The sequence below is a fragment of the Somniosus microcephalus genome, chromosome 30 (assembly GCF_052327205.1).
Source record: "Somniosus microcephalus isolate GS21.2 chromosome 30, FLI_Smic_1.0, whole genome shotgun sequence".
Classification (NCBI taxonomy): Eukaryota; Metazoa; Chordata; class Chondrichthyes; order Squaliformes; family Somniosidae; genus Somniosus; species Somniosus microcephalus.
In genome coordinates, this window is record NC_141016.1 from 28,389,137 (window position 1) to 28,414,209 (window position 25,073).

The 25,073-nt window shown below is 47.7% G+C and overlaps 1 protein-coding gene across 2 annotated transcripts in view; it reads left to right on the forward strand.

The window, feature by feature from the left end:
• The window catches only part of bmp1a (bone morphogenetic protein 1a), a 282,531-nt gene that overhangs the window by 197,271 nt on the left and 60,187 nt on the right, over positions 1-25,073 (forward strand). For both annotated transcript variants that reach the window (XM_085971287.1, XM_085971289.1), the window contains one exon: positions 7,896-8,020. In XM_085971287.1, coding sequence (XP_085827413.1) covers positions 7,896-8,020 — 125 coding nt within the window. The remainder of the gene's footprint in view (positions 1-7,895; positions 8,021-25,073) is intronic.

The following is a 25,073-nucleotide window of genomic DNA, read 5'->3' on the forward strand; positions in this document are numbered from 1 at the left end:
AAGTACTTTTTGAAGTGTAGCTACTGTTGTAATGTAGGAAACACAGCAGCCAATTTGCACTCAGCAAGCTCCCACAAACAGCAATATCAATGACCAGATCATCTGTTTTTGTTATGTTGATTGAGACACTGGGGATGTTGATTGAGGGAGAAATATTGGCCAGGACACCGGGGATAACTGCCCAGCTCTTCTTCGAAATAGTGCCATGGGATCTTTTACGTCCACCCGAGAGGGCAGACGGGGGCCTCGATTTAACGTCTCATCCAAATGACGGCACCACCGACAGTGCAGCGCTCCCTCAGTACTGCACTGGAGTGTCAGCCTAGATTTCTGTGCTCAAGTCTCTGGAGTGGGACTTGAACCCACAACCTTCTGACTCAGAGGCGAGGGTGCTACCCACTGAGCCACAGCTGACCGTTTTACCCGCCTTTGTTCCAAATCCCTCGATACCCTTACCTAAGATTATCGAGCGATATGGATCAGGGATTTTTTCATCTCTGACTGCTCTTTAGTATGGAGCGCCCCAATGTGCCAAACCCTTCTCCTTTAAGCACCAGGTAATAAACCGTACTATAACTTCACTAAACATGTACTTCCTCCTGAATTTAAATAATAAAAAGCACAGAGGAAACAACCATGAGCCATGCAGTACACCGTGAAGCAACTATCAGCCTTTGGAACGGAATATTGGACTGACACACGGGTACTGACTGGCAGGCACGATCTCCACAGCTACAGAGAGGCCTCGTGTTCTTAATGTGTCATCTGAGTCAGCAGGTTGTGGGTTCGAGTCCCACTCCAGAGACTTGAACACATAAAGCTAGGCTGACACTCCAGTGCAGTACTGAGGGAGCGCTGCACTGTCGGAGGTGCATCTTTTGGATGAGATATTAAACCGAAGCCCCGTCTGCTCTCTCAGGTGGATGTAAAAGATCCCATGGCACTATTTCGAAGAAGAGCTGGGCAGTTATCCCCGGTGTCCTGGCCAATATTTCTCCCTCAATCAACATCCCCAGTGTCTCAATCAACATAACAAAAACAGATGATCTGGTCATTGATATTGCTGTTTGTGGGAGCTTGCTGAGTGCAAATTGGCTGCTGTGTTTCCTACATTACAACAGTAGCTACACTTCAAAAAGTACTTCATTGACCGTAAAGCGCTTTGGGACATCCGTTGGTCGGACACCGGGGATAACTCCCCTGCTCTTCTTCGAAATACTGCCATGGGACCTGTAACGTCCACCTGAGAGAGCAGACGGGGCCTTGGTTTAACGTCTCATCTGAAAGACAGCACTTCCAAGAGGGCAGCACTCCCTCAGCACTGCACTGGGAGTGTCAGCCTAGACTTTTGTGCTCAAGGCGCTATATAAATGCAAGTTCTTTCTTTCTTTAAATGGAGTTGAGGTACAGATCAGCTGTGATCTGATAGAGTGGCGGAATGGCCTACTCCTGTTCCTGTGTTTCTATAGTCTCACTGAAGCTCATTCGTATCATGCATTAACTCTCCCATTACGGCATAAAGTTGTTCCCTTGATTCATGGGTCATTCCAAATGGTGTGCTGTTATTTTCCTTTAGAGGTGCCATTAATCCCATCCTACAGGAAGTGGACTTGGCTCCACTGTGACATTCCTTGTCTGTAAAGAGTCACAGACGGCGTCGGTCTCCCGTACAGATGGCGCGCAGCTTTGGAACGGCACTTGTGCCCTGTGCCAAGCGGTGTTTGTACATAGCGGGCAGGTATATGAAATTTTGCACAGAGCTCAGCCAGACATTAGATAACACAGGTGAAGAGTCACGTGCTGCAGATTGTTTTCAGCCCAAGGTATAGGTCAGTTTGTCATGTTCCGATTTCAAGGATAATGCAGATTTCCTGGGACTGCAAGGAGATCTGCGCTCTTGCCAACCCTGACATGTGTCAGCTTGCTGCTAAAAGCACTTAGTATATTTGGCCGATGTTCAGTCAGGGCACTTAACAAGCCTCTTTCATTTCTTATTTGTATATTCTAGCTAAGCCAGGAAAGAGCCCTACTTTATTACGCCAGTTAATGTTCTTTCCCTCTCAGTGCTTTAACTAATCAGACATATTTTATTTTTACAGTGGCACGGCTCAATCCATTGTGCCTCCATTCTACTTGATTGCCACCTCTGTTCAACCTTTGACCTCATTGTGTCCGAATTGACAGATTAACGGGATTAGTTTGAATTGCGCTGTGTGTTGGATTGGTTCAAACTGTTGGTATGTCACTGCTTGTCCTGCTAGATTATTCCCTATCACACGGAGCAGGAACTCTGGAACATATCAGAGACTATTTCAGCCCTGGCTGATTTCCGACGGGAAATACGTAGATTGCACGGCTCAGTTATGGTGACCAGGCTGGACATAAACCCCGCATGGCCTCCCCATAACACTCTGCCTTCTGCCAGCTCTCACAGCTGTCTGCCGCCTCTCACTTTCCATTCAAGTGAGATCCATTCCATCACCTTGTGAAACTCCCAGCCGTATAGCACACGCGCCGTGCTCGTAGCACAGATGCCAATCAAGCACTGGGGTTGATTTCTAGAGGAATAGAATTGAAAAGCAGGGAAGTTATGTTAAACTTGTATCGAAACTTGGTTAGACCATATTAAAGAAAGGATATAGAGGCACTGGAGAAGGTGCAACAAGATTTACAAGGATGATACTAGAACTGAGAGGTTAAAACTATCAGGAAAGATTGAGCAGAGAAGGCTGAGGGGGTGACCTAATAGAGGTCTTTAAAATTATGAGGGGATTTGATAGGGTAGAGATAGAGAAGATGTTTCCATTTGTGGGGAAGATCAAAACTAGGGGCCATAAATATAAGATACTCATTAATAAATCCAATAAGGAATTCAGGAGAAACTTCTTTACCCAGAGAGTGGTGAGACTGTGGCACTCGCTGTATAACTCTGTGGTAAAGTACTGTTGGGTTATGAGGCTGTCACTGGAGGTGGGAGCAAGTTCAAATAATCAACTAGGAGTATTGCAAAGGAGTGTATTGGCTCAACATCGAAGTGGTTTATCCATTTTAAATAAATAGAATAATGGCTGTGTTAAAATGACACAGAAAGGAATTTTACATCAACCAGTGAACTACCAGATAAAGTTCAACCTAAAGTCTATTGGTTTAAGTGCGATGTTTCCGATAGTGTTTTGGTGACGACGCTGCTGATCAACAATGGCTGGATGTGGGGAATAAGCAGCTCTTAACCCCCTGGCTGAGCTGTTAACCAGACAGCTGGGCCACGGGGATGGTTCGGGTTACTAACACAGCAAAAAATGCTCAATACAATGCTTCCATGTGCCAAGTTTTCTGCTGGTACGTGTGCAAGTGTATGAAGGGGTCGAAAAGATAAAGAACTTGCATTTATATAGCGCCTTTCATTGGCCAAAGCACTTTACAGCCAGTGTAGTCACTGCTGTAATGTAGGAAACGCAGCAGCCAATTTGCGCACAGCAAGCTCCCACAAACAGCAATGTGATAATGACCAGATAATCTGTTTTAGTGATGTTGATTGAGGGATAAATATTGGCCAGAACACCGGGGATAACTCCCCTGCTCTTCTTCAAAATAGTGCCACAGGATCTTTTACGTCCACCTGAGAGAGCAGACGGGGCCTCGGTTTAACGTCTCATCCGAAAGACGGCACCTCCGACAGAGCAGCACTCACTCAGTACTGCACTGGAGTATCAGCCTGGATTTATGTGCTCAAGCCTCTGGAGTGGGACTTGATCCTCACAACCTTCTGACTCAGAGTCTAGGGCGCTGCCCACTGAGCCAAGGCTGACACCTTGGTTAGATATGAATACTAGTCCTGGAGATACACAGGATTAAATCAACCTCTACTGCGCATATCCCGGATATCTTTTCTGTATTTTTGATTCCGCTCCAGAAGGCACAAAGCTATCCCAGGGTACAGTTCCACAGGTAACCCTGGACGATGAACATTGACAGGCTATTCATTTACAGCTGGGCTTGATCCCGTTCTCAGCCAGTGCACAGATGCACAGAGGTACCTGCAAGGGTCACTACATGGAGATCAGGAGAAGGAAGCCTGGCTGACTTTCTTCCCGTGCATTCCATAGCCCAAGGACACTGAGGATAACTGCACAGCACCCGCCACTACCCCAGCTTAGAGACATTAACTCAGCACCGTCTAGAGGTTGGATCTCGGAGCATCTTGCTCTGTGTGACTCAGTACGACACCACTGAGGGGGTTTCAGAACATGAACAGAACATTCCCTTGTGAAATTATAAATGCAGGTTTCACATCAGTGACTGACAATTGGCTTGATAGTACCCAGAAGTGGACATTTATATTCTGCAGCTTTTCAATTTGTGGTTTTAACTTTTCACCACTTTTGATCTGCTAAAAGATCTTTAGTTGGCGGAATGCACAGATGTAGACTGGAACAGAATGTTTCAAAGAACTAGTTTCCCCCTTAGTGCCTCTTCTGACAATCGAACTGCTACGAAGAATTCTCATTATCTTTGAAGGCAGCACTGGAAATGTACACTCACAACCATGCTGTCCCAGTTACTTTCCAGCTCTGGCCAAGAAGAAGCACAAAATAAATCACAGTAACTGCGAATATCCCCTCCTCTCCCTCCACCTCCCATCGGTCAGTCTCTCTCCCTCCATCTCCCATCGGTCAGTCTCTCTCCCTCCATCTCCCATCGGTCAGTCTATCTCCCTCCAACTCCCATCGGTCAGTCTCTCTCCCTCCAACTCCCATCGGTCAGTCTCTCTCCCTCCAACTCCCATCGGTCAGTCTCTCTCCCTCCATCTCCCATCGGTCAGTCTCTCTCCCTCCATCTCCCATCGGTCAGTCTCTCTCCCTCCAACTCCCATCGGTCAGTCTCTCTCCCTTCCAATCCCATCGTTCAGTCTCTCTCCCTCCAACTCCCATCGGTCAGTCTCTCTCCCTCCAACTCCCATCGGTCAGTCTCTCTCCCTCCATCTCCCATCGGTCAGTCTCTCTCCCTCCAACTCCCATCGGTCAGTCTCTCTCCCTCCATCTCCCATCGGTCAGTCTCTCTCCCTCCAACTCCCATCGGTCAGTCTCTCTCCCTCCAACTCCCATCGGTCAGTCTCTCTCCCTCCAGCTCCCATCGGTCAGTCTCTCTCCCTCCATCTCCCATCGGTCAGCCTCTCTCCCTCCATCTCCCATCGGTCAGTCTCTCTCCCTCCAACTCCCATCGGTCAGTCTCTCTCCCTCCAGCTCCCATCGGTCAGTCTCTCTCCCTCCATCTCCCATCGGTCAGTCTCTCTCCCTCCAACTCCCATCGGTCAGTCGCTCTCCCTCCATCTCCCATCGGTCAGTCTCTCTCCCTCCATCTCCCATCGGTCAGTCTCTCTCCCTCCATCTCCCATCGGTCAGTCTCTCTCCCTCCAACTCCCATCGGTCAGTCTCTCTCCCTCCATCTCCCATCGGTCAGTGTCTCTCCCTCCAACTCCCATCAGTCAGTCTCTCTCCCTCCATCTCCCATCGGTCAGTCTCTCTCCCTCCAACTCCCATCGGTCAGTCTCTCTCCCTCCATCTCCCATCGGTCAGTCTCTCTCCCTCCAGGTCCCATCGGTCAGTCTCTCTCCCTCCATCTCCCATCGGTCAGTCTCTCTCCCTCCAGCTCCCATCGGTCAGTCTCTCTCCCTCCAACTCCCATCGGTCAGTCTCTCTCCCTCCATCTCCCATCGGTCAGTCTCTCTCCCTCCATCTCCCATCGGTCAGTCTCTCTCCCTCCATCTCCCATCGGTCAGTCTCTCTCCCTCCATCTCCCATCGGTCAGTCTCTCTCCCTCCAACTCCCATCGGTCAGTCTCTCTCCCTCCATCTCCCATCGGTCAGTCTCTCTCCCTCCAGGTCCCATCGGTCAGTCTCTCTCCCTCCATCTCCCATCGGTCAGTCTCTCTCCCTCCAGCTCCCATCGGTCAGTCTCTCTCCCTCCAACTCCCATCGGTCAGTCTCTCTCCCTCCATCTCCCATCGGTCAGTCTCTCTCCCTCCAGGTCCCATCGGTCAGTCTCTCTCCCTCCATCTCCCATCGGTCAGTCTCTCTCCCTCCAGCTCCCATCGGTCAGTCTCTCTCCCTCCAACTCCCATCGGTCAGTCTCTCTCCCTCCAACTCCCATCGGTCAGTCTCTCTCCCTCCAACTCCCATCGGTCAGTCTCTCTCCCTCCAACTCCCATCGGTCAGTCTCTCTCCCTCCAGCTCCCATCGGTCAGTCTCTCTCCCTCCAACTCCCATCGGTCAGTCTCTCTCCCTCCAACTCCCATCGGTCAGTCTCTCTCCCTCCATCTCCCATCGGTCAGTCTCTCTCCCTCCAACTCCCATCGGTCAGTCTCTCTCCCTCCATCTCCCATCGGTCAGTCTCTCTCCCTCCATCTCCCATCGGTCAGTCTCTCTCCCTCCATCTCCCATCGGTCAGTCTCTCTCCCTCCATCTCCCATTGGTCAGTCTCTCTCCCTCCATCTCCCATCGGTCAGTCTCTCTCCCTCCATCTCCCATCGGTCAGTCTCTCTCCCTCCAACTCCCATCGGTCAGTCTCTCTCCCTCCAACTCCCATCGGTCAGTCTCTCTCCCTCCAACTCCCATCGGTCAGTCTCTCTCCCTCCAGCTCCCGTCGGTCAGTCTCTCTCCCTCCAGCTCCCGTCGGTCAGTCTCTCTCCCTCCAACTCCCGTCGGTCAGTCTCTCTCCCTCCATCTCCCGTCGGTCAGTCTCTCTCCCTCCATCTCCCGTCGGTCAGTCTCTCTCCCTCTAACTCCCATCGGTCAGTCTCTCTCCCTCCATCTCCCATCGGTCAGTCTCTCTCCCTCCATCTCCCATCGGTCAGTCTCTCTCCCTCCAACTCCCATCGGTCAGTCTCTCTCCCTCCATCTCCCATCGGTCAGTCTCTCTCCCTCCATCTCCCATCGGTCAGTCTCTCTCCCTCCAACTCCCATCGGTCAGTCTCTCTCCCTCCATCTCCCATCGGTCAGTCTCTCTCCCTCCAACTCCCATCGGTCAGTCTCTCTCCCTCCAACTCCCATCGGTCAGTCTCTCTCCCTCCAACTCCCATCGGTCAGTCTCTCTCCCTCCAACTCCCACCGGTCAGTCTCTCTCCCTCCATCTCCCATCGGTCAGTCTCTCTCCCTCCAACTCCCATCGGTCAGTCTCTCTCCCTCCAACTCCCATCGGTCAGTCTCTCTCCCTCCAACTCCCATCGGTGAGTCTCTCTCCCTCTAACTCCCATCGGCCAGTCTCTCTCCCTCCAACTCCCATCGGTCAGTCTCTCTCCCTCCAGCTCCCATCGGTCAGTCTCTCTCCCTCCATCTCCCATCGGTCAGTCTCTCTCCCTCCATCTCCCATCGGTCAGTCTCTCTCCCTCCATCTCCCATCGGTCAGTCTCTCTCCCTCCATCTCCCATCGGTCAGTCTCTCTCCCTCCAGCTCCCATCGGTCAGTCTCTCTCCCTCCATCTCCCATCGGTCAGTCTCTCTCCCTCCAACTCCCATCGGTCAGTCTCTCTCCCTCCAACTCCCATCCATCAGTCTCTCTCCCTCCAACTCCCATCCATCAGTCTCTCTCCCTCCAACTCCCATCGGTCAGTCTCTCTCCCTCCAGCTCCCATCGGTCAGTCTCTCTCCCTCCAACTCCCATCGGTCAGTCTCTCTCCCTCCAACTCCCATCGGTCAGTCTCTCCCCCTCCAACTCCCTTTCGGAGTGTTGCTGCAAAGCTATTTGATCAACGACCAGTGGTCTGACTGAAGCGGCCTGTTCTGGGCGGAGTAAGCCCTCCTCATTCTGTCTCCTTGCGTTGCATGAGCACAGGGATGACTCTGGGGGACTGAATTCCATGTAGGTGCTTGTGCAGACTGACGGATGCTTTTCCATTTAGGGGGATTTTCCTCGACACCATCCTTCCTCGATACGATGAGAACGGCGTTCGGCCCCCGATAGGACAGCGGACACGGCTCAGCAAGGGAGACATCAGTCAGGCCCGCAAGCTGTACAGGTGTCCAGGTAAGATGGGCCACGGGATGGTTAGAATGATGAACGGTCTGTCACAGGAACATCGCGGGAGCAGAGCCCATAGCCCTTTCAAAGGGGGACTCGATAATTGTATCATAGAATCATAGAAAGTTACAGCATAGAAAGAGGCCATTTTGGCCCATTGTGTCCGCGCCAGCCAACAAAGAGCTCTCCAGCCGAATCCCACTTCCCAGCTCTTGGCCCGTAGCCCTGCAGGTTACAGCATCCCAAGTGCACATCCAAGTACTTTTTAAATGTGGTTAGGGTTCCTGCCTCTACCACCCTTTCAGGCAGTGAGTTCCAGACCCCCACAACCCTCTGGTGAAGAAATTTCCCCTCAAATCCCCTCTAAACCTTCCACCAATTACTTTAAATCTGTGCCCCCTGGTTTGTGACCCCTCTACTAAGGGAAATAGGTCCTTTCTATCCACTTTATCTAGGCCCCTCATAATTTTATACACCTCAATAAGGTCTCCCCTCAGCCTCCTCTGTTCCAAGGAAATCAGACCCAGCCTATCCAGTCTTTCCTCGTAGCTAAGATTCTCTACTCCCAGCAACATACTTGTAAATCTCCTCTGTACCCTCTCTAGCGCAATCACATCTTTCCTGTAATGTGGTGACCAGAACTGCACGCAGTACTCTAGCTGAGGCCTAACTAGTGTTTTATACAGTTGAATCATAACCCCCCTGCTCTTGAATTCTGTGCCACGGCTAATAAAGGCAAGGAAATGAGGAATATTAAAAGGGCGTGGGGAGCAAGCTGAAATGTAGGGTTAGACAGACTGCTCATGTACAGAAACAGCGGTACGGACTCGATGGGCCAAATGGCCTGTTTGTGTGATTGTATATCTGTCTGTGGGATCTCGACACTTTTGTCTGTATAACTACAGTGACTGCAGGCCAGGACCATGCATTGTACGCAAAGCCCCGCAGAAGCGTCCGGGAGCTGGAATAAATGCAAGCGCGCATTCCTTACTTTCAAAAGAGCCCTGCCGGATAATTGGAGCCGCTTCCGAGGAAGCTGAGTGGCCGATGGTTTCAGTGCATTGCTTTCGATGGCTGTGACCAGGGTGAGGTGGCTGTTTGACCGCTGCGGAGCACAGTGGGAAGGTTGTCCTTTGGCAGTCGTAGGAAGCAGCTCGCTGCAGAGCATCAGTAATCCGAGCTCTGCTCCCTTGAGCTGCAGCGCTTGCTTAAACCCTTGACTGCTGCAGTTAATCACAAATTAATTAACAGCATTCACAGGTCAGGCATGCCGACATCTAGTTACAAGCATGTGTTGGAGGAGCTTAAAAATGAGCAGCGAAGATATCTTCATTCTCTTCACCTCGTTTTAAACAACTCCTTTTTGCCAATTGCCACTTCTCTCCTGAAGACACTGACTGTTGCCGGGTGCAGTTCCACAGGCACAGTCTCCCCCTCCAGTGTTTTGTCCGAGGGGCGCTGCTCTTCCCCTGCGTGTGACTCTGGACAGCGAATGTTGGCAAAATGTACAACTTAAAGGCTATCAGAGTTAAGCCCAATTCTATCCTCACCCATATAGAAACATAGAAAAATAGGAGCAGGAGTAGGCCCTTCGAGCCAGCTCCACCATTCACTATGATCATGGCTGATTCTCTATCTCAATACAGGAAACTCTTTATTATCCGGCACCGACGGGACCGGCGTGGTGCCAGTTTATCAAAAAGTCCGGATTACAGAGAGGTATAGTTTAAAAGGTACAAGAGCTCCGTACACAGCAACAAATCCAGGCTTCCCTGTTGCTTAGCAACATGTGCAGGAACTCCGGCCAGAGACCAAGCGTCCCTGTTGCTTAGCAACAAGTGCACGAACCCCAGTTGGCCACTAATATGAAGTAAAACTTACCTGAACCTACGCCTGCATTTTGCCGATTAACAGAGATTTAGGTGCCGGTTAAAAGAGAGTTTCCTGTACCATATAGAAACAAACGACCAGCTAACCTGTCTTTAGTGGTTTTAGTTGTACAGGAAACTTTGTGCTATCCGGCACCCACGGGACCAAGCTGCTGCCGTTGCCTCAAAACTTCCGGATAGACCAGCGTCAATGTTATCAGATAGGAGCTTTTCATCTCAGTATCTGACAACAAAGACTGTTGCTTAGCAACAGCTTGTCAACACTCGGCCCGTACCTTGGAAGCGTCTCTGAAGCTGTTGCTAAGCTACAAAGATGCTTTCCAGAGCCTGGCTGTTAAAAAAAAATGCTAGGGGAAGAAAAAAAAACTAACAAAAGCGGCTGCTGATTTCTGCCGTTAGCTCAAAGTTGCCGGACATTCAACCTCCGGATAGCACAAAGTTTCCTGTACTAGGAAAGTTGGCCAGTAAACAACCTGCTCTTCTTCAAATATTGCCATGGAGTTGATAGCACCCTCACCTCACACTCTCCCGCTCGGAACACTGGCTAGCGATCAGCTGCCAGTACCACGGATGGTTCATCGGCTCCTTCACCCAGGGGTGCTGTCGCCAAGCGTGCAATTTCTACCACCATCCTGACTGGATACCAGCTAACTCTGCACAGGCTGGTAATTGAAGCCGGGGCCAGTGTCTCAGTACTGCACTGGTTGGTGCCCACGGTGGGCTAGATCTTCATTTCTAACCAAAGAGTTAGTAGGGGAAGTGAACTGAAGAGCTGAAATAAAGGGAGGGTTCCCTCCCTGCTGACAGCACAGCCCCTCCGCCCCCTCGCCCATTACAGAACTGTGAGCTCAACTCCTCTGCGCTGTAGTGTCGCTGAGGCACCTCCCGGTGATGCACTGCACTCCTTTTACCAGAGCCTTATTACACAAGTTCCTGCTTCCAGATGTTTCATGATGCAAAACAGCTGTGTTCTGACATCTCTGAATGAAACTCGATGCTCAAAGGGTTAGATGGAGAATGTTTAGTCTTTTGACACACTCATTCTTTCAACCTTCAAATTCTGCACCTCTTTAATTGAAAGAGTGTCTTCGAAACTCATTGTCGATAAATTTCTTCTTCCATATACTGTATCCGGATGGGCCACGATGCAAATAGGGTCGTACAACATTCTCGTATACATACATTTACACATCCAGGTTAGACTGTATAAGGTCGCACAGCATTCAAAAGTAGAATCTGTGTCTCGGCTTGGCTTTGCTCTCTTGCCTCAGGATGAAAAGGTGGTGGGTTCAAGTCCCAGGATATGAGCACATACCATAGGCTAACACTTCAGTGACGTACTGAGGGAGTGCTGCGTTGTCAGAGGTGCTGTCTTTCGGATGAGATGTTAAACTGAGGACCCTGGTTGTGTGAGGCCTGTTTAAATGAATGTTAAACATCCCATAAAGAAAGAAAAAAGAAAGACTTGCATTTCTATAGCGCCTTTCGTGACCACCGGACATCCCAAAGTGCTTTACAGCCAATGAAGTACTTTTTGAAGTGTAGTCACTGTTGTAATGTAGGGAAACGCAGCCAGTTTGCGCACAGCAAGCTCCCACAAACAGCAATGTGATAATGACCAGATCATCTGTTTCAGTGATGTTAATTGAGGCATAAATATTGGCCAGGACACCAGGGATAACTCTCCTGCTCTTGTTCAAATAGTGGCCGTGGGATCTTTTATGTCCACCTGAGAGAGCAGACGGGGCCTCGGTTTAACGTCTCATCCGAAAGACGGCACCTCTGACAGCGCAGCGCTCCCTCAGCACTGCACTGGAGTGTCAGCCTAGGTTTTTGTGCTCCAGTCTCTGGAGTGGGACTTGAACCCACAACCTTCTGACTCAGAGGCGAGGGTGCTACCAACTCCATGGCAGTATTTGAAGAAGAGCAGGTTGTTTACCCGGTCTCCTGGCCAACCTTTTATAAACACATAAATAGTAAAAGGGTAGTGAAAGGAAGCGTGGGGCCGACTAGGCACCAAAAAGAGATCTTCTTGTGGAGGCAGAGGGCATGGCTGAGGTAATAAATGAGCACTTTGCATCTGTCTTCACTAGAGAAGGGGATACTGCCAGTGAAGATGTAGCAAGAAAGCAGGAGGCAGTAGCAATATTGAATAGAATAAAAATAGATAAACAGGATGTACTTAAAAGGATTTGTTAAAGGTAAATCGTGTTTGACTAACTTGATTGAGTTCTTTGATGAAGTAATGGAGAGGGTTGATGAGGGTAGTGCGGTTGATGTTGTGTATATGGACTTTAAAAAGGCGTTTAACAAAGTACCACATAATAGACTTGGTAGCAAAATTAAAACCCATGGGATTAAAGGGACAGTGGCATCATGGATACAAAATTGGCTAAGGGACAGAAAGCAGAGTAGTGGTGAACGGTTGTTTTTCAGACTGGAGAGAAGTATATAGTGGTGTTTCAGGGGTCGGTATTAGGACCAGTGCTCTTTTTGATATATATTAATGACCTGGACTTGGTTATACAGGGCATAATTTCAAAGTTTGCAAATGATACAAAACTTGGAAATGTAGTAAACAGTGAGGAGGATAGTAATAGACTTCAGGAGGACACAGACAGACTGGTAAATTGGGCAGACAGGTGGCAGATGAAATTTAACGCAGAGAAGTGTGAAGTGATACATTTTAGTAGGAAGAATGAGGAGAGGCGATATAAACTAAATGGGACAATTTTAAAAGGGGGTGCAGGAAGAGAGAGACCTGGGGATGTATGTACACAAATCATTGAAGGTGGCAGAACAAGTTGAGAAGGCTGTTAACAAAGCATACGGGATCCTGGGCTTTATAAATAGAGGCATAGAGTACAAAAGTAAGGAAGTTAATGCTAAACCTTTATAAAACACTGGTTAGGCCTCAGCTGGAGTATTGTGTTCAATCCTGGGCACCACACTTTAGGAAGGATGTCAAGGCCTTGGAGAGGATGCAGAGGAGATTTACTAGAATGGTACCAGGGATGAGGGAACTTCAGTTATGTGGAGTGACTGGAGAAGCTGGGGTTGTTCTCCTTGGAGCAGAGACGGTTAAGAGGAGATTTGATAGAGGTGTTGAAAATCATGAAGGGTTTCGATAGAGTAAATAAGGAGAAACTGTTTCCAGTGGCAGGAGGGTCAGTAACCAGAGGACACAGATTTAAGGTGATTGGCAAAAGAACCAGAGGCGACATGAGGCAATATGTTTTTACACAGCGAGTTGTTGTGATCATGAATGCACTGCCTGAAAGGGTGGAGGAAGCAGATTCAATAGTAAGATTCAGAAGAGAACTGGATAAATACTTGAAGGGAAAAATTCACAGGGTTATGGGGAAAGAGCAGAGGAATGGGATTAATTGGATAGTGCTACCACAGGCACAATGGGCCAAATGGCCTCCCTTTGTGCTGTATCCTTCTAAGATTCTAGGTGAGGTAGTGAAGCAGCACAGTGGTGTCTTCAGTCTCTGGGCAGCAGGTAGGATCTGATCCTTCAGATGGTGCCATTTATAGCCAGGCTTTTAATGAGATATAAGGTGGCTCATTCTGTGGGAGTGCGAGTCAGGGCCTCGGCTATCTCCTCTCTGATTTCAGTGGCCCAGGGTGCGAGTCAGCAGGGCCCAGTGACTTACCCAATTGGAATTCTGCTAATTTTTCAGAACAGATTCCTTTTTTACAATTATCTCTAACAATATGCTGCTCTAGTCCACTGACACATATTGAGTGTAATACAGCGCTGCCTGCTGTCTCCTGGTACAATCCCAAACCCCTCGCTGTTGCAGAAACAGGAGGAAGACCAATTGACTCTCGGTACGAATGGGGATAAAATGAAGAGCTGGAAAAATGCCGAAGTACAGAGCGAGTCTGTCAGTATCTGAAAGAGCGTGAGCCTTTTGCGAGAAGTTTGAGATGATTGGGCTGGAGTGAACTTGTCCTTTCTCTCTCAGATACTGTTTGACTCGCCGCACATTTACAGGGCTTTATGTTGGGTTTTTTTCCCCCCTGTGATGAGTGATAATCTAAATCTGAATTGCTGTCCGACCAGCAAATATGATTCCTGCGGAACATTCTTCATTTAAAACAACGTCGCGGTCAACAGACTGCAGCGGGCGGGCAGGGCGAGGAAAGTCTGTAAGTTCACAGTGTGCAGAATGAAACTGATAGCTTCTAACACTTCGTCCTGATGACTGAGCGGAAATGGTACTCTGGGTCTGGAAGTTACATTCCCCCCAAGTTATTTCTGTGGCAGTCTGATACTCGCCAAGACAGGCAGATGGTGCAGGGATTGCTGCTTTATTCTGTCTGAAGCAAAGCACCGCAGTAACACAATAAACAGGCTAACCTCTTTACAGCAAATCCAATCCCGTTATGAAAAGTGCGTTTGAAAAGTTCAAGGTTTGAAATATGCGTCCTGCATTTTTGTTCCCCCCCCCCTCTCTTGGAGTGTTTCAATTCCATGTCATCAGCAACCACAGCGGCCATTCCTCACGCAAGGAACCTAGCCAGTCAGCTAACCAACAACGGGAGGCATCACAGCCGATCCCAATCTCGTTCTGCTCCAAGGAGCGTGGCTCGTAGGATAGTGATCAGGAGAGGAAGCCCTGCCTGGTTTCTGTCTTCCCAGGGACGTCAACGCTGATTATAGAGCTGTGCACTCCTGCCTAATCAGCTAATTCAGCACAGACCAGCAATCAAAGCTGGCACTTCCTAGGTCTGTATAACTTCAGTGTTGCAACGTTCAATGCATTTCTCTGTGAAGCTGTCGGACAAGCTGCTCTCCCATTTTCGTTTGAACTGTTGACTTCTGCCGCTGTGTGTTGGATGAGGGTGGATGAGAGTCGGGATGTACAGTCCAGGAATGTGGCCACTGATTTTAAATCTCTGAACGTAGATCATCAGTTGTCAGAGTCTCTTAAGTTTGCTGTTGGTAGTTCATGTTTGAGGCGAGTTTAGCTTAGGAGGTCCTGCAAAGGTTTGCAGTGGTCTGTGTGAGATGGTTATGAAGCGGTGTATACATGTGCGGCATTGTGTACAGAGAAAGGAGACTGAGGACATGTTTTCCCTGGTTGTGTAGTAGTAGGTTTGTACTCGGGTTTGAGGGACAGCTGGGTTATTGCAGGAGCTGTGCCATTGCAGGAGCTGTGCCTCCACAGTCCACAAAGGCCAGTATGGAAGGCTGTGTTGTGTTGTGTTTTGGTGTGGTGTGTGTTGTGTTTTGGTGTGGTGTGTTTTGGTGTGTGTTGTGTTTTGGTGTGGTGTGTGTTGTGTTTTGGTGTGGTGTATGTTGTGTTGTGTGTGTTGTATTTTGGTGTGGTGTGTGTTGTGTTTTGGTGTGTGTTGGGTTTTGGTGTGGTGTGTGTCGGGTTTTGGTGTGGTGTGTGTTGGGTTTTGGTGTGGTGTGTGTTGTGTTTTGGTGTATGTTGTGTTTTGGTGTGGTGTATGTTGTGTTGTGTGTGTTGGGTTTTGATGTGATGTGTGTTGTGTTTTGGTGTGTGTTGTGTGTTGGGTTTTGGTGTGGTGTGTGTCGGGTTTTGGTGTGGTGTGTGTTGGGTTTTGGTGTGGTGTGTGTTGGGTTTTGGTGTGGTGTGTGTTGTGTTTTGGTGTGTGTTGTGTGTTGGGTTTTGGTGTGGTGTGTGTCGTGTTTTGGTGTGTGTGTTGGGTTTTGGTGTGGTGTGTGTCGGGTTTTGGTGTGGTGTGTGTTGTGTTTTGGTGTGTGTTGTGTGTTGGGTTTTGGTGTGGTGTGTGTTGTGTTGCGTGTGTTGGGTTTTGGTGTGGTGTGTGTTGTGTTTTGTGTGTTGGGTTTTGGTGTGGTGTGTGTCGGGTTTTGGTGTGGTGTGTGTTGGGTTTTGGTGTGGTGTGTGTTGTGTTTTGGTGTGTGTTGGGTTTTGGTGTGTGTTGTGTTGTGTTTTGGTGTGTGTGTTGGGTTTTGGTGTGTGTTGTGTTTTGGTGTGTGTGTTGGGTTGGGTTGTCTGATAAACTGGGAGTGAGCCTTTGGCGCGGTGGTAGCATTCCTGCCTCTAGTTGGAGGGTTCGAGCCCCACTCCAGACAGTCCCGGTGAATGGGTTGCAAGAGCCCATAAAACCCTCCCACCGTATAGGACTAACCACCCTAATGGCTGGTATGAAGATGGTTAAGGCCATGGAAGGAGCGGCCTGCGAATCCTTCCACTACTTCACACTGTTGCCCAAGAACAGCGAGAAGACATGAAAGGAAGAAGTCGTCTGATAAGCTGTGTTTTTTCTGGCGTAATCTAGGTGGTAGGCCAAACACGGTTAAAAAAATGTAGAAGATTGTAGGAAGGAGGGAAGATTGAGGCAGGTGAGGATCTCCACAGTTTTCAGGTCCTGGGAAAGAATGCGTCTCCATTGGAGACTGTGTAATGAGTCCTGATTTCACAGTGAGGACACAAGGATGAAGAAAAGCATCTATTGGAAGCTTGAGTGAAACAAGAGAATGTTCAGAGGAGTATTGACCATTCAACAAAATGGGAAGAAAGTTTGCAGTGGAGATGGAGTTTGCACACACGTATGAGATTCAGTCTGTGTTTTATTCCTACCCAAATGATAGAGCCCCTTAAGTAAAAATCCACCTCTTCTCTTAATGAAAAATGCTTATCCCAAACGACAGGGGTCCATGATTAGACTCATAAAAGAGCAAGTACCAGGAGAGATGTCTAATATTGTGCCTGGCAGAAATCCAGCATTTAATATAGCATTACGACAAACTGAGCCTTTCAATCACACACACATTTCTCATTGTGTAAAGGTGCAGCTCACGTTTCACAGTGTGTCTGAGAAACACACTGACAAGCACTGAGGGATCTCAAGCACTGTAATTACCCTCTGTGCTGTTTAATAATGCTGCCATATTTTGCTTTTCATTTGAGGGGCCAGTCATCCATCTTCTGGCCTTCTGAGGAAATAGCCACAGACAGCGGAGGATAGTTTGGGCTGGTGTTGGGGGTCGGGGTTGAGATTGGGGTCAGGGTTGGGATGAGGTTGAGGTCGAGTTTGGTTTGAGGTTGGGTTGGGTTGGGTCGAGGTTGGGTTGGGGCTGGGTTAAGGTTGGGTTGAGGTTGGGTTGGGTTTGAAGTTGGGTTGGGGTTGGGATTGGGGTCGAGGTTGGGTTGGGTTGGGGTTGGGTTGGGTTTGGTTTGAGGTTGGGTTGGGTTGGTGTTGGGTTTGGGTCGAGGTTGGGTTGGGGTTGGGTTACGGTAGGGTGGGGTCGGGGTTGGGATGAGTTTGAGGTTGGGTTGGGGTTGAGGTTGGGTTGAGTTAAGGTTGGATTGAGCTCAAGGTTGGGTTGGGTTAGGTTAAGGTTGGATTGAGCTCGAGGTTGGGTTGGGTTAGGTTAAGGTTGGATTGAGGTCGGGGTTGGGTTGGGGTTGGGGTCGAGTTTGGGTTGGGGTTGAGGTTGGGTTGAGTTAAGGTTGGATTGAGCTCGAGGTTGGGTTGGGTTAGGTTAAGGTTGGATTGAGGTCGGGGTTGGGGTCGAGTTTGGGTTGGGGTTGAGGTTGGGTTGAGTTAAGGTTGGATTGAGCTCGAGGTTGGGTTGGGTTAGGTTAAGGTTGGATTGAGCTCGAGGTTGGGTTAGGTTAAGGTTGGATTGAGCTCGAGGTTGGGTTGGGTTAGGTTAAGGTTGGATTGAGGTTGGGGTTGGGGTTGGGTTGGGTTGGAGTTTGGTCAGGGTTGGGTTAAGGTTGGATTGAGCTCGAGGTTGGGTGGGGTTGGGGTTGCTTTCAGGAAGTATGATGGATCGTGGCTTTGATTTTTAGGGCATTTGTTCTCCAATCCATTGGCCATGTTAGTGAGGAGTTTGGGTTTTAGGGGCTCATTTTGGTTGGTGAGTAAGATCTTGGCCTTGACATGGGTGAACCTGTTCTTTCCTCGCACCAGTGAAACACCTCATGATGTTTTTCTATATTAAAGGCGCCTGATAAGTACAAGTTGTTGTTTAGAGATGATGTGTATTCTGCACAACAAAAGGGAACAGCAAAGCACGTTTGTAGCAATAAGATAAAATCACGTCCTTTAACTTAACGAGATGTGCTTCCAACTCCTGATATTTTGATTGTGTTCTGAGTGAATTCTAGCATCTTCCATTTTGTTGGCTTTTGAGGCCGATTATTTTGAAATAATGTTTTATTGACCTCCTATATATCATTACCAATAACAGGAGTTTCAGGCAACAAGAACCTCATCCTTTTAACTCAGTATTAACATGAACTGTACCACTCATTAACCACCCATGCTAGCCACCATTCCCACCCCCTAAAAGCTCTTTATTGAAGAAGGAAGATTTGTTTTGAGTGATCTGTTTCTTGTCCGCCTTTTAAAACTGAAAGCTTCTCTCAGCTCAGCCTTATTGTCGCTGGACTCTTGTGTTCTGTTATCCATGTCACACTTGTTTATATGGGAGATGCACATTGCTGTTTTCATGGAAGATTTCCACCTTGGAGGAAGATTACTGTGTGCACCATGTGTAACTAAATAACAGGTTTAGCCTTTAGTTACACCCAGAGACCAGGGAAACTCTCCCTGGTGTACGGGCAACATTCATCACCCAGCGGGCCTAGTGAGGCAGGTTGGGCCGATACTCATTGGAGTTTAGAAGAATGAGAGGTGATCTTATTGAAACATATAAGATTTTGAGGGGGTTGGACAGGGTAGATGCTGAGAGGATGTTTCCCCTCGTGGGGGAGTCCAGAACGAGGGGGCATAGTCTCAGAATAATGGGCCGCCCATTTAATACGGAGATGAGGAGGACTTTCTTTTCTCAGAGGGTCGTGAATCTTTGGAATTCTTTACCCCAGAGAGCTGTGGAAGCTGAGTCATTGAATATATTCAAGGCTGAGATAGACAGATTTTTGAGCAACAGGGGAGTCAAGGGTTATGGTGAACAGGCAGGAAAGTGGAGTTGAGGCCAAAATCAGATCAACCAGGGTCTCATTAAATGGCGGAGCAGGCTCGAGGGGCCGAATGGCCTGCTCCTGCTCCTATTTCTTATGTTCTTAGTGCGAGCAAAACTATGGGTGACATTCCACAACACTCATTTTTAAAATATAAATGGTTCACTAAACATTTCTAAACCAAATTATTCCTGCAAAACCGTTGACATTTCCTTTGTGAGATGTGGGGACAGCAACATTTGAGATGAAGACTTGCACATCCTTCTGTTTTGGGCTGTGATGTATTCCAGTCATCTGTCGCAGAAAACACAGCCATGCACGTTAATGCAAGGCAGACGAGCATTTGTGCTAAACGTGGCTCCCGCACTCATCTGATCAGTCGTTGGGAGATTGAAGCATTCCTGAGGAAGCAGGAACCTGGTGTCGTTGAGAGGATTCTGCAAGAACTTATGCTTCTCAAAGGCTCTAATCACTTAATCCTCTTGGCTGAAATCAAGTTGGCAGCGTGTTTGGAATCTTGCTCGCCTCTTGGCAAGCGTGAGTGAAAAGCAACCAAGGTTCAATTACCCTTATACTTATCAAAAAAACAAACATCACTGGTGCATGAACTAAAGAAAATGATGTTTGGAGGAGTGACGTGTCAGATGAGAAGTTAGTCAGTGGGATGGAGAAGACTGTAAAAATAGCACAGAATCGGAAGAGGCCAGGCACACATCACACCCAGAATGCTTCTTCCTGCAGACCACATCTCATTTGCATTGCCTAGGCTCTCCCCAATTCAATTTGTTTACTGACTATCCAGAAGATTAAACTACGAGGACCCACGCTAAAACTGCAGGACATTGATGTACCATCACAGCCTAAAGTTGATCCTGCCCCACCACATTCTCCGGATAACATTCTCATCATCCCAGCAAGATGTGAAACCCCCTGAAACTCCTGTCCATAACCTTAATGGGAACACTGACATTCTCGCTAAAATTATCCACTTTCCACCTGTGTAGGGTGAAGCATTTTATCAACCTCTCTACACTTAACTCTTTCCAACTTCAGCCCCATCCCGAACCAGGCGCCCATCCAGCTCATTTTCTAAGGAGCCGATCTACGCCTGTGGCCGTGAATCTATTCAACATGTTTGTTATTTGACGAGGGAAAATATGTTCTTCTAATCTCTAAACTTGCTTGAGGTTTGACCATTTCATACTCTTGTCCTCCATTTTTAGCTAAATAATCTGCCGACACCATGATGGTCCGAATGGACGACAGCTGTGCTGTCAAATTCTAGGACTCTATTATTCTACTTGACTTTTCAATACTATGGAATTACTAGAGAGGGGAAAACAGCTCAACATATGGCTCCATGTGGGAGAGTTAACCAAAACACTGCAGACTGCAATTAGATTTAGGACTGCTGCCCAACTGCTGCATTTACTTTACACGTACGTTCCTTTCCAAATCCAGATGTCATTCTAAATCATTAAGAAAACAGAGATCATTTTTATTTTGTCCTGCTTTATCCTCTTTCGCCCTTGCTGGGTCTCTTCTTGCATGTGCCAGTCTAATCAAGGGGGGTCGGCAGGCCATCCCTTGCCAGGCATTGTTCCGGCAGCGATGTTCTTGAGCTGCTTGTAAGGAGGTGGGAAGGGGTGCACACGAGCTGTCCCAGTGCGTCTCCCTGTACTCGGGTGGGTGGGGGGGGGGGGAAGCATCTGACTTTCATCCAGTGCTTCTCATTGACGACAGAGAGAAGTTTGAGAGCTCTCTGCATGTAAAGTTACTGGCATGAATCTACATATCACTGCTGGCTTAAATTGTTGGGTTAATGGGGCCCAAATGCTGCAACTACATCACCTAATCCATTCCAAATACTGATCATTTTATTGGTAAGAAGAATATCATCTCAAATTCTTCAGAAGTACAGAGTTTACTTTGTATAAAGAAGGCTGTGCAACATGCGGTTGAAATTAAGCTTAGTTGGTCCATTGATTGCCCTCCAACGTGCTTTGTAAAAACTGAAGATTTAAGGAGCTAGTGGTATCCACCCAGTGAGTGATTCCCTCTTTGTCTGTTCCAAGTACTTTAGTCTGTTTTATTTCTTTGCCTTTTCAGCCTGTGTTAGCAATACCAAGTGGCAATACGAATCAAGCAAGTACTTAAACCAAGAAACTGGAGAACACAAGTCACGTAGTGTCCCAGCCAGGTACATACAGAGAACAGCAAGCAAAGCACTGCTGTTTATATTAACAACTGGCTGAACATTTAGTTAGCAAATGGGCTGAGTGATACAAGAAGTACAGTATCAGAAGAGGCGTTCAATATTATTTAGAGTTTTGGTAGAGTAAATAGGGAGAAACTGTTTTCACTGGCAGAAGGGTCGGTAACCAGAGGACACAGATTTACTACAATTGGCAAATCAGAGATGAGACGAGGAGAATTTTTTTTACGCAGCGAGTTGTTATGATCTGGAATGCGCTGCCTGAAAGGGCGGTGGAAGCAGATTCAATTGTAACTTTCGAAAGGGAATTGGAGAAATACTTGAAAAGGAAAGATTTACAGGGCGATGGGGGAAGAGCAGGGGGGTGTGGGCCTAATTGTTCGGCTCCTTCAAAGAGCCAGCACAGGCACGATGGGCCGAACGGCCTCCTACTGTGCTGTAAGATACCATAAATGCTTTGCCAGCTTTTCCTTTTTGCAACAAAAGGCACTCAATCAATGTCCTGAGGAGGTCCGGTTTGAGCTGTGTGCTGCTGTTCATATTTCCACAGTGTGTGCTTCTCATGGGACAACAGTGCCTCGATCATATATCCTTTTACCATTGTGGGGATGAGCTAAAACGTTTAGATTTTAAACTCCCTTTAAAGAAGGGAACCGCGGTCCCTTATGGCTCTTAAAAGCACAAAGTTGTGTTTTTTACATTATGCTTTACCAGCAGTGATCTTCAGATGAAGGGCCGTCGGACATCTTTCTCGCCACCAACTGATGCCACTTCAGACCAATTCATCACATCTACTGGTGCAAACTGAGCTTTTAAGTACACATGGTATAATCGGGCCTCTTCCCCGTCCCATAAAAACATCCTAAATATACTGTACATAAAAAGGGATGTTAATGTCCTGCAACTTGTATGCTATCTGTACTTTCTGCTGTTCTGTGATGAAACCCTGCAAGGGTCATTGACTGGCTGGAGTGTTTGGTATTCCCAATATGTTTTTCATTACCTTATCCCATTCCGCCGAGTCAGCAATGAATGCCCTCAGGCAAACAGCAGGCTGACATTGACCTTGTTTTAGGATTTGTTTATTCAGTGAGAGGTTAATGAGCAACTGACTGGTCCCCCTCTACAAAATTGCCCGTCATTAAGTTTATAACTTTTGCACAAGGCAACAGGATGAGCCGAGTGCCAAGTCGTGCTAATGAGGCGCTGGCTCCACAGCCCTTCCTCCTAGTTAGATATACGTTATAAGAACATAACATAAGAAATAGGAGCAGGAGTAGGCTATTCGGCCGTTCGAGCCTGCTCCACCATTCACTAAGATCATTGCTGATCTTCTACCTCAACTCCACTTTCCTGCACTATCCCCATATCCTTTTGATTCCCTTAATATCCAAAAATCTATCGATCTCTGTCTTGAAACATAGAAACATAGAAACATAGAAGATAGGAGCAGGAGTAGGCCATTCGGCCCTTCGAGCCTGCTCTGCCATTCAATGTGATCATGGCTGATCATCCAAATTCAGTACCCTGTCCCTGCCTTTTCCCCATATCCCTTGATCCCTTTAGCCTCAAGAAATATATCCAACTCTTTCTTGAATATATTTAATCAACTAGCCTCCACCGCCCTCTGTGGCAGAGAATTCCACAGGTTCACCACTCTCTGGGTGAAGAAATTCCTCCTCATTTCAGTCCTAAATGGCTTACCCCTTATCCTTAGACTATGACCCCTGGTTCTGGACTCCCCGGCCATCAGAAACATCCTTCCTGCATCTAGTCTGTCCAGACCTGACAGAATTTTATAGGTTTCGATGAGATCCCCTCTCAATCTTCTGAACTCCAGTGAGTATAAGCCCAATCGACACAATCTCTCCTCATACGTCATTCCTGCCATCCCAGGTATCAGCCTGGTGAATCTTCGCTGCACTCCCTCCATGGCAAGAACGTCCTTCCTCAGGTAAGGTGACCAAAACTGCACACAATACTCAAGGTGCGGTCTCACCAAGGCCCTGTACAACTGTAGCAAGACATCCTTGTTCCTGTACTCGAACCCTCTTGCTATGAAGGCCAACATACCATTTGCCTTCTTAACCGCCTGCTGCACCTGCATGCTTACCTTCAGCGACTGGTGCACAAGGACACCCAGGTCTCTTTGCACTTCACCCTCTCCCAATCTATTGCCATTCAAATAATAATCTGCCTTCCTGTTTTTGCCACCAAAGTGGATAACCTCACATTTATCCACATTATAGTGCATTTGCCATGTTTCTGCCCAATCACCCAACCTGTCCAAATCGTACTGGAGTTTCCCGACATCCTCCTCGCAGCTTACCCTCCCGCCCAGCTTTGTGTCGTCTGCAAATTTTGGAGATATTACATCCAATTCCCTCGTCCAGATCATTAATATATATTGTGAACAGCTGGGGTCCTAGGACCGATCCTTGCGGTACCCCACTAGTCACTGCCTGCCACTCGGAAAACGACCCGTTTATTCCAACTCTTTGCTTTCTGTCCGCCAACCAGTTCTCTATCCAAGTCAATACCTTGCCCCCAATCCCATGTGCCTTAATTTTGCACGCTAATCTCTTGTGTGGGACCTTATCGAAAGCCTTCTGAAAGTCCAAATACACCACATCCACTGGTTCTCCCTTATCTATTTTACCAGTCACATCCTCAAAAAATTCCAGTAGATTAGTCAAGCATGATTTACCTTTTGTAAATCCATGTTGACTTTGTCCAATCCTGTCACTGCTTTCCAAGTGCTCCGCTATTACATCTTTTATAATAGACTCTAGCATTTTCCCCACTACCGATGTCAGGCTTACCGGTCTATAATTCCCCGCTTTTTCTCTACCACCTTTTTTGAATAGTGGGTTAACATTAGCTACCCTCCAATCCATGGGTACCGTTCCAGAGTCTATCGAGTTCTGGAAGATGACCAGTAATGCATCTACTATCTCTGGGGCCACTTCCTTAAGTACCCTGGGATGTAGACCATCAGGCTCTGGGGATTTATCGGCCTTCAGTCCCATCAATTTTCCTAACACCATTTTCCTACAAATAATGATTTCTTTCAGTTCAGAAAATACTCAACGGCTGAGCCTCCACAGCCCTCTGGGGTAGAGAATTGCAAAGCTTCACCAACCTCTGAGTGAAGAATTTTCTCCTCATCTCAGTCCTAATTGGCCGACCCCTTATTCTGAGACTGTGACCCCTGGTTCTAGACTCCCCAGCCAGGGGAAACATCCTCCCTGCATCTACCCTGTCAAGCTCGATAAGAATTTTGTATGTTTCAATGAGATCACCTCTCATTCTTCTAAACTCAAGAGAATATAGGCCTAGTTTACTCAATCTGTTCTCATACGACAGTCCCACCACCCCAGGAATCAATCTCATGAACCTTCGTTGCACTCCCTCTATGGCAAGTATATCCTTCCTTAGGTAAGGAGACCAAAATTGTACACAGTACTCCAGGTACGGCCTCACCAGGGCCCTATATAATTGAAGTAAGACATCTTTACTCTTATACTCAAATCCTCTTGTAATAAAGGCCAACATACCATTTGCTTTCCTAATTGCTTGCTGTACCTGCATGTTAACTTTCAGTGATTCGTGTACAAGGACACCCAGGTCCCTCTGAACACCAACATTTCCCAATCTCTCACCATTTAAAAAATACACTGCTTTCCTATTTTTCCTACCAAAGTGGATAACTTCACATTTCTCCACATTATATTCCATTTGCCATGTTCTTGCCAACTCACTTACCTTGTCTATATCCCCTTGAAGCCTCATTGCACCCTCCTCACAGCTTACATTTGTATCATCAGCAAACTTGGATATATTACATTTGTTACTGTCAACCAAATCATTGATATAGATTGTGAATAGCTGAGGCCCAAGCACTGATCCTTGCGGTACCCCACTAGTTACAGCCTGCCAACCCGAAAATGACCCGTTTATTCCTACTCTCTGTTTTCTGTCCATTAACCAATCCTTAATCCTTGCTAGTATATTACCTC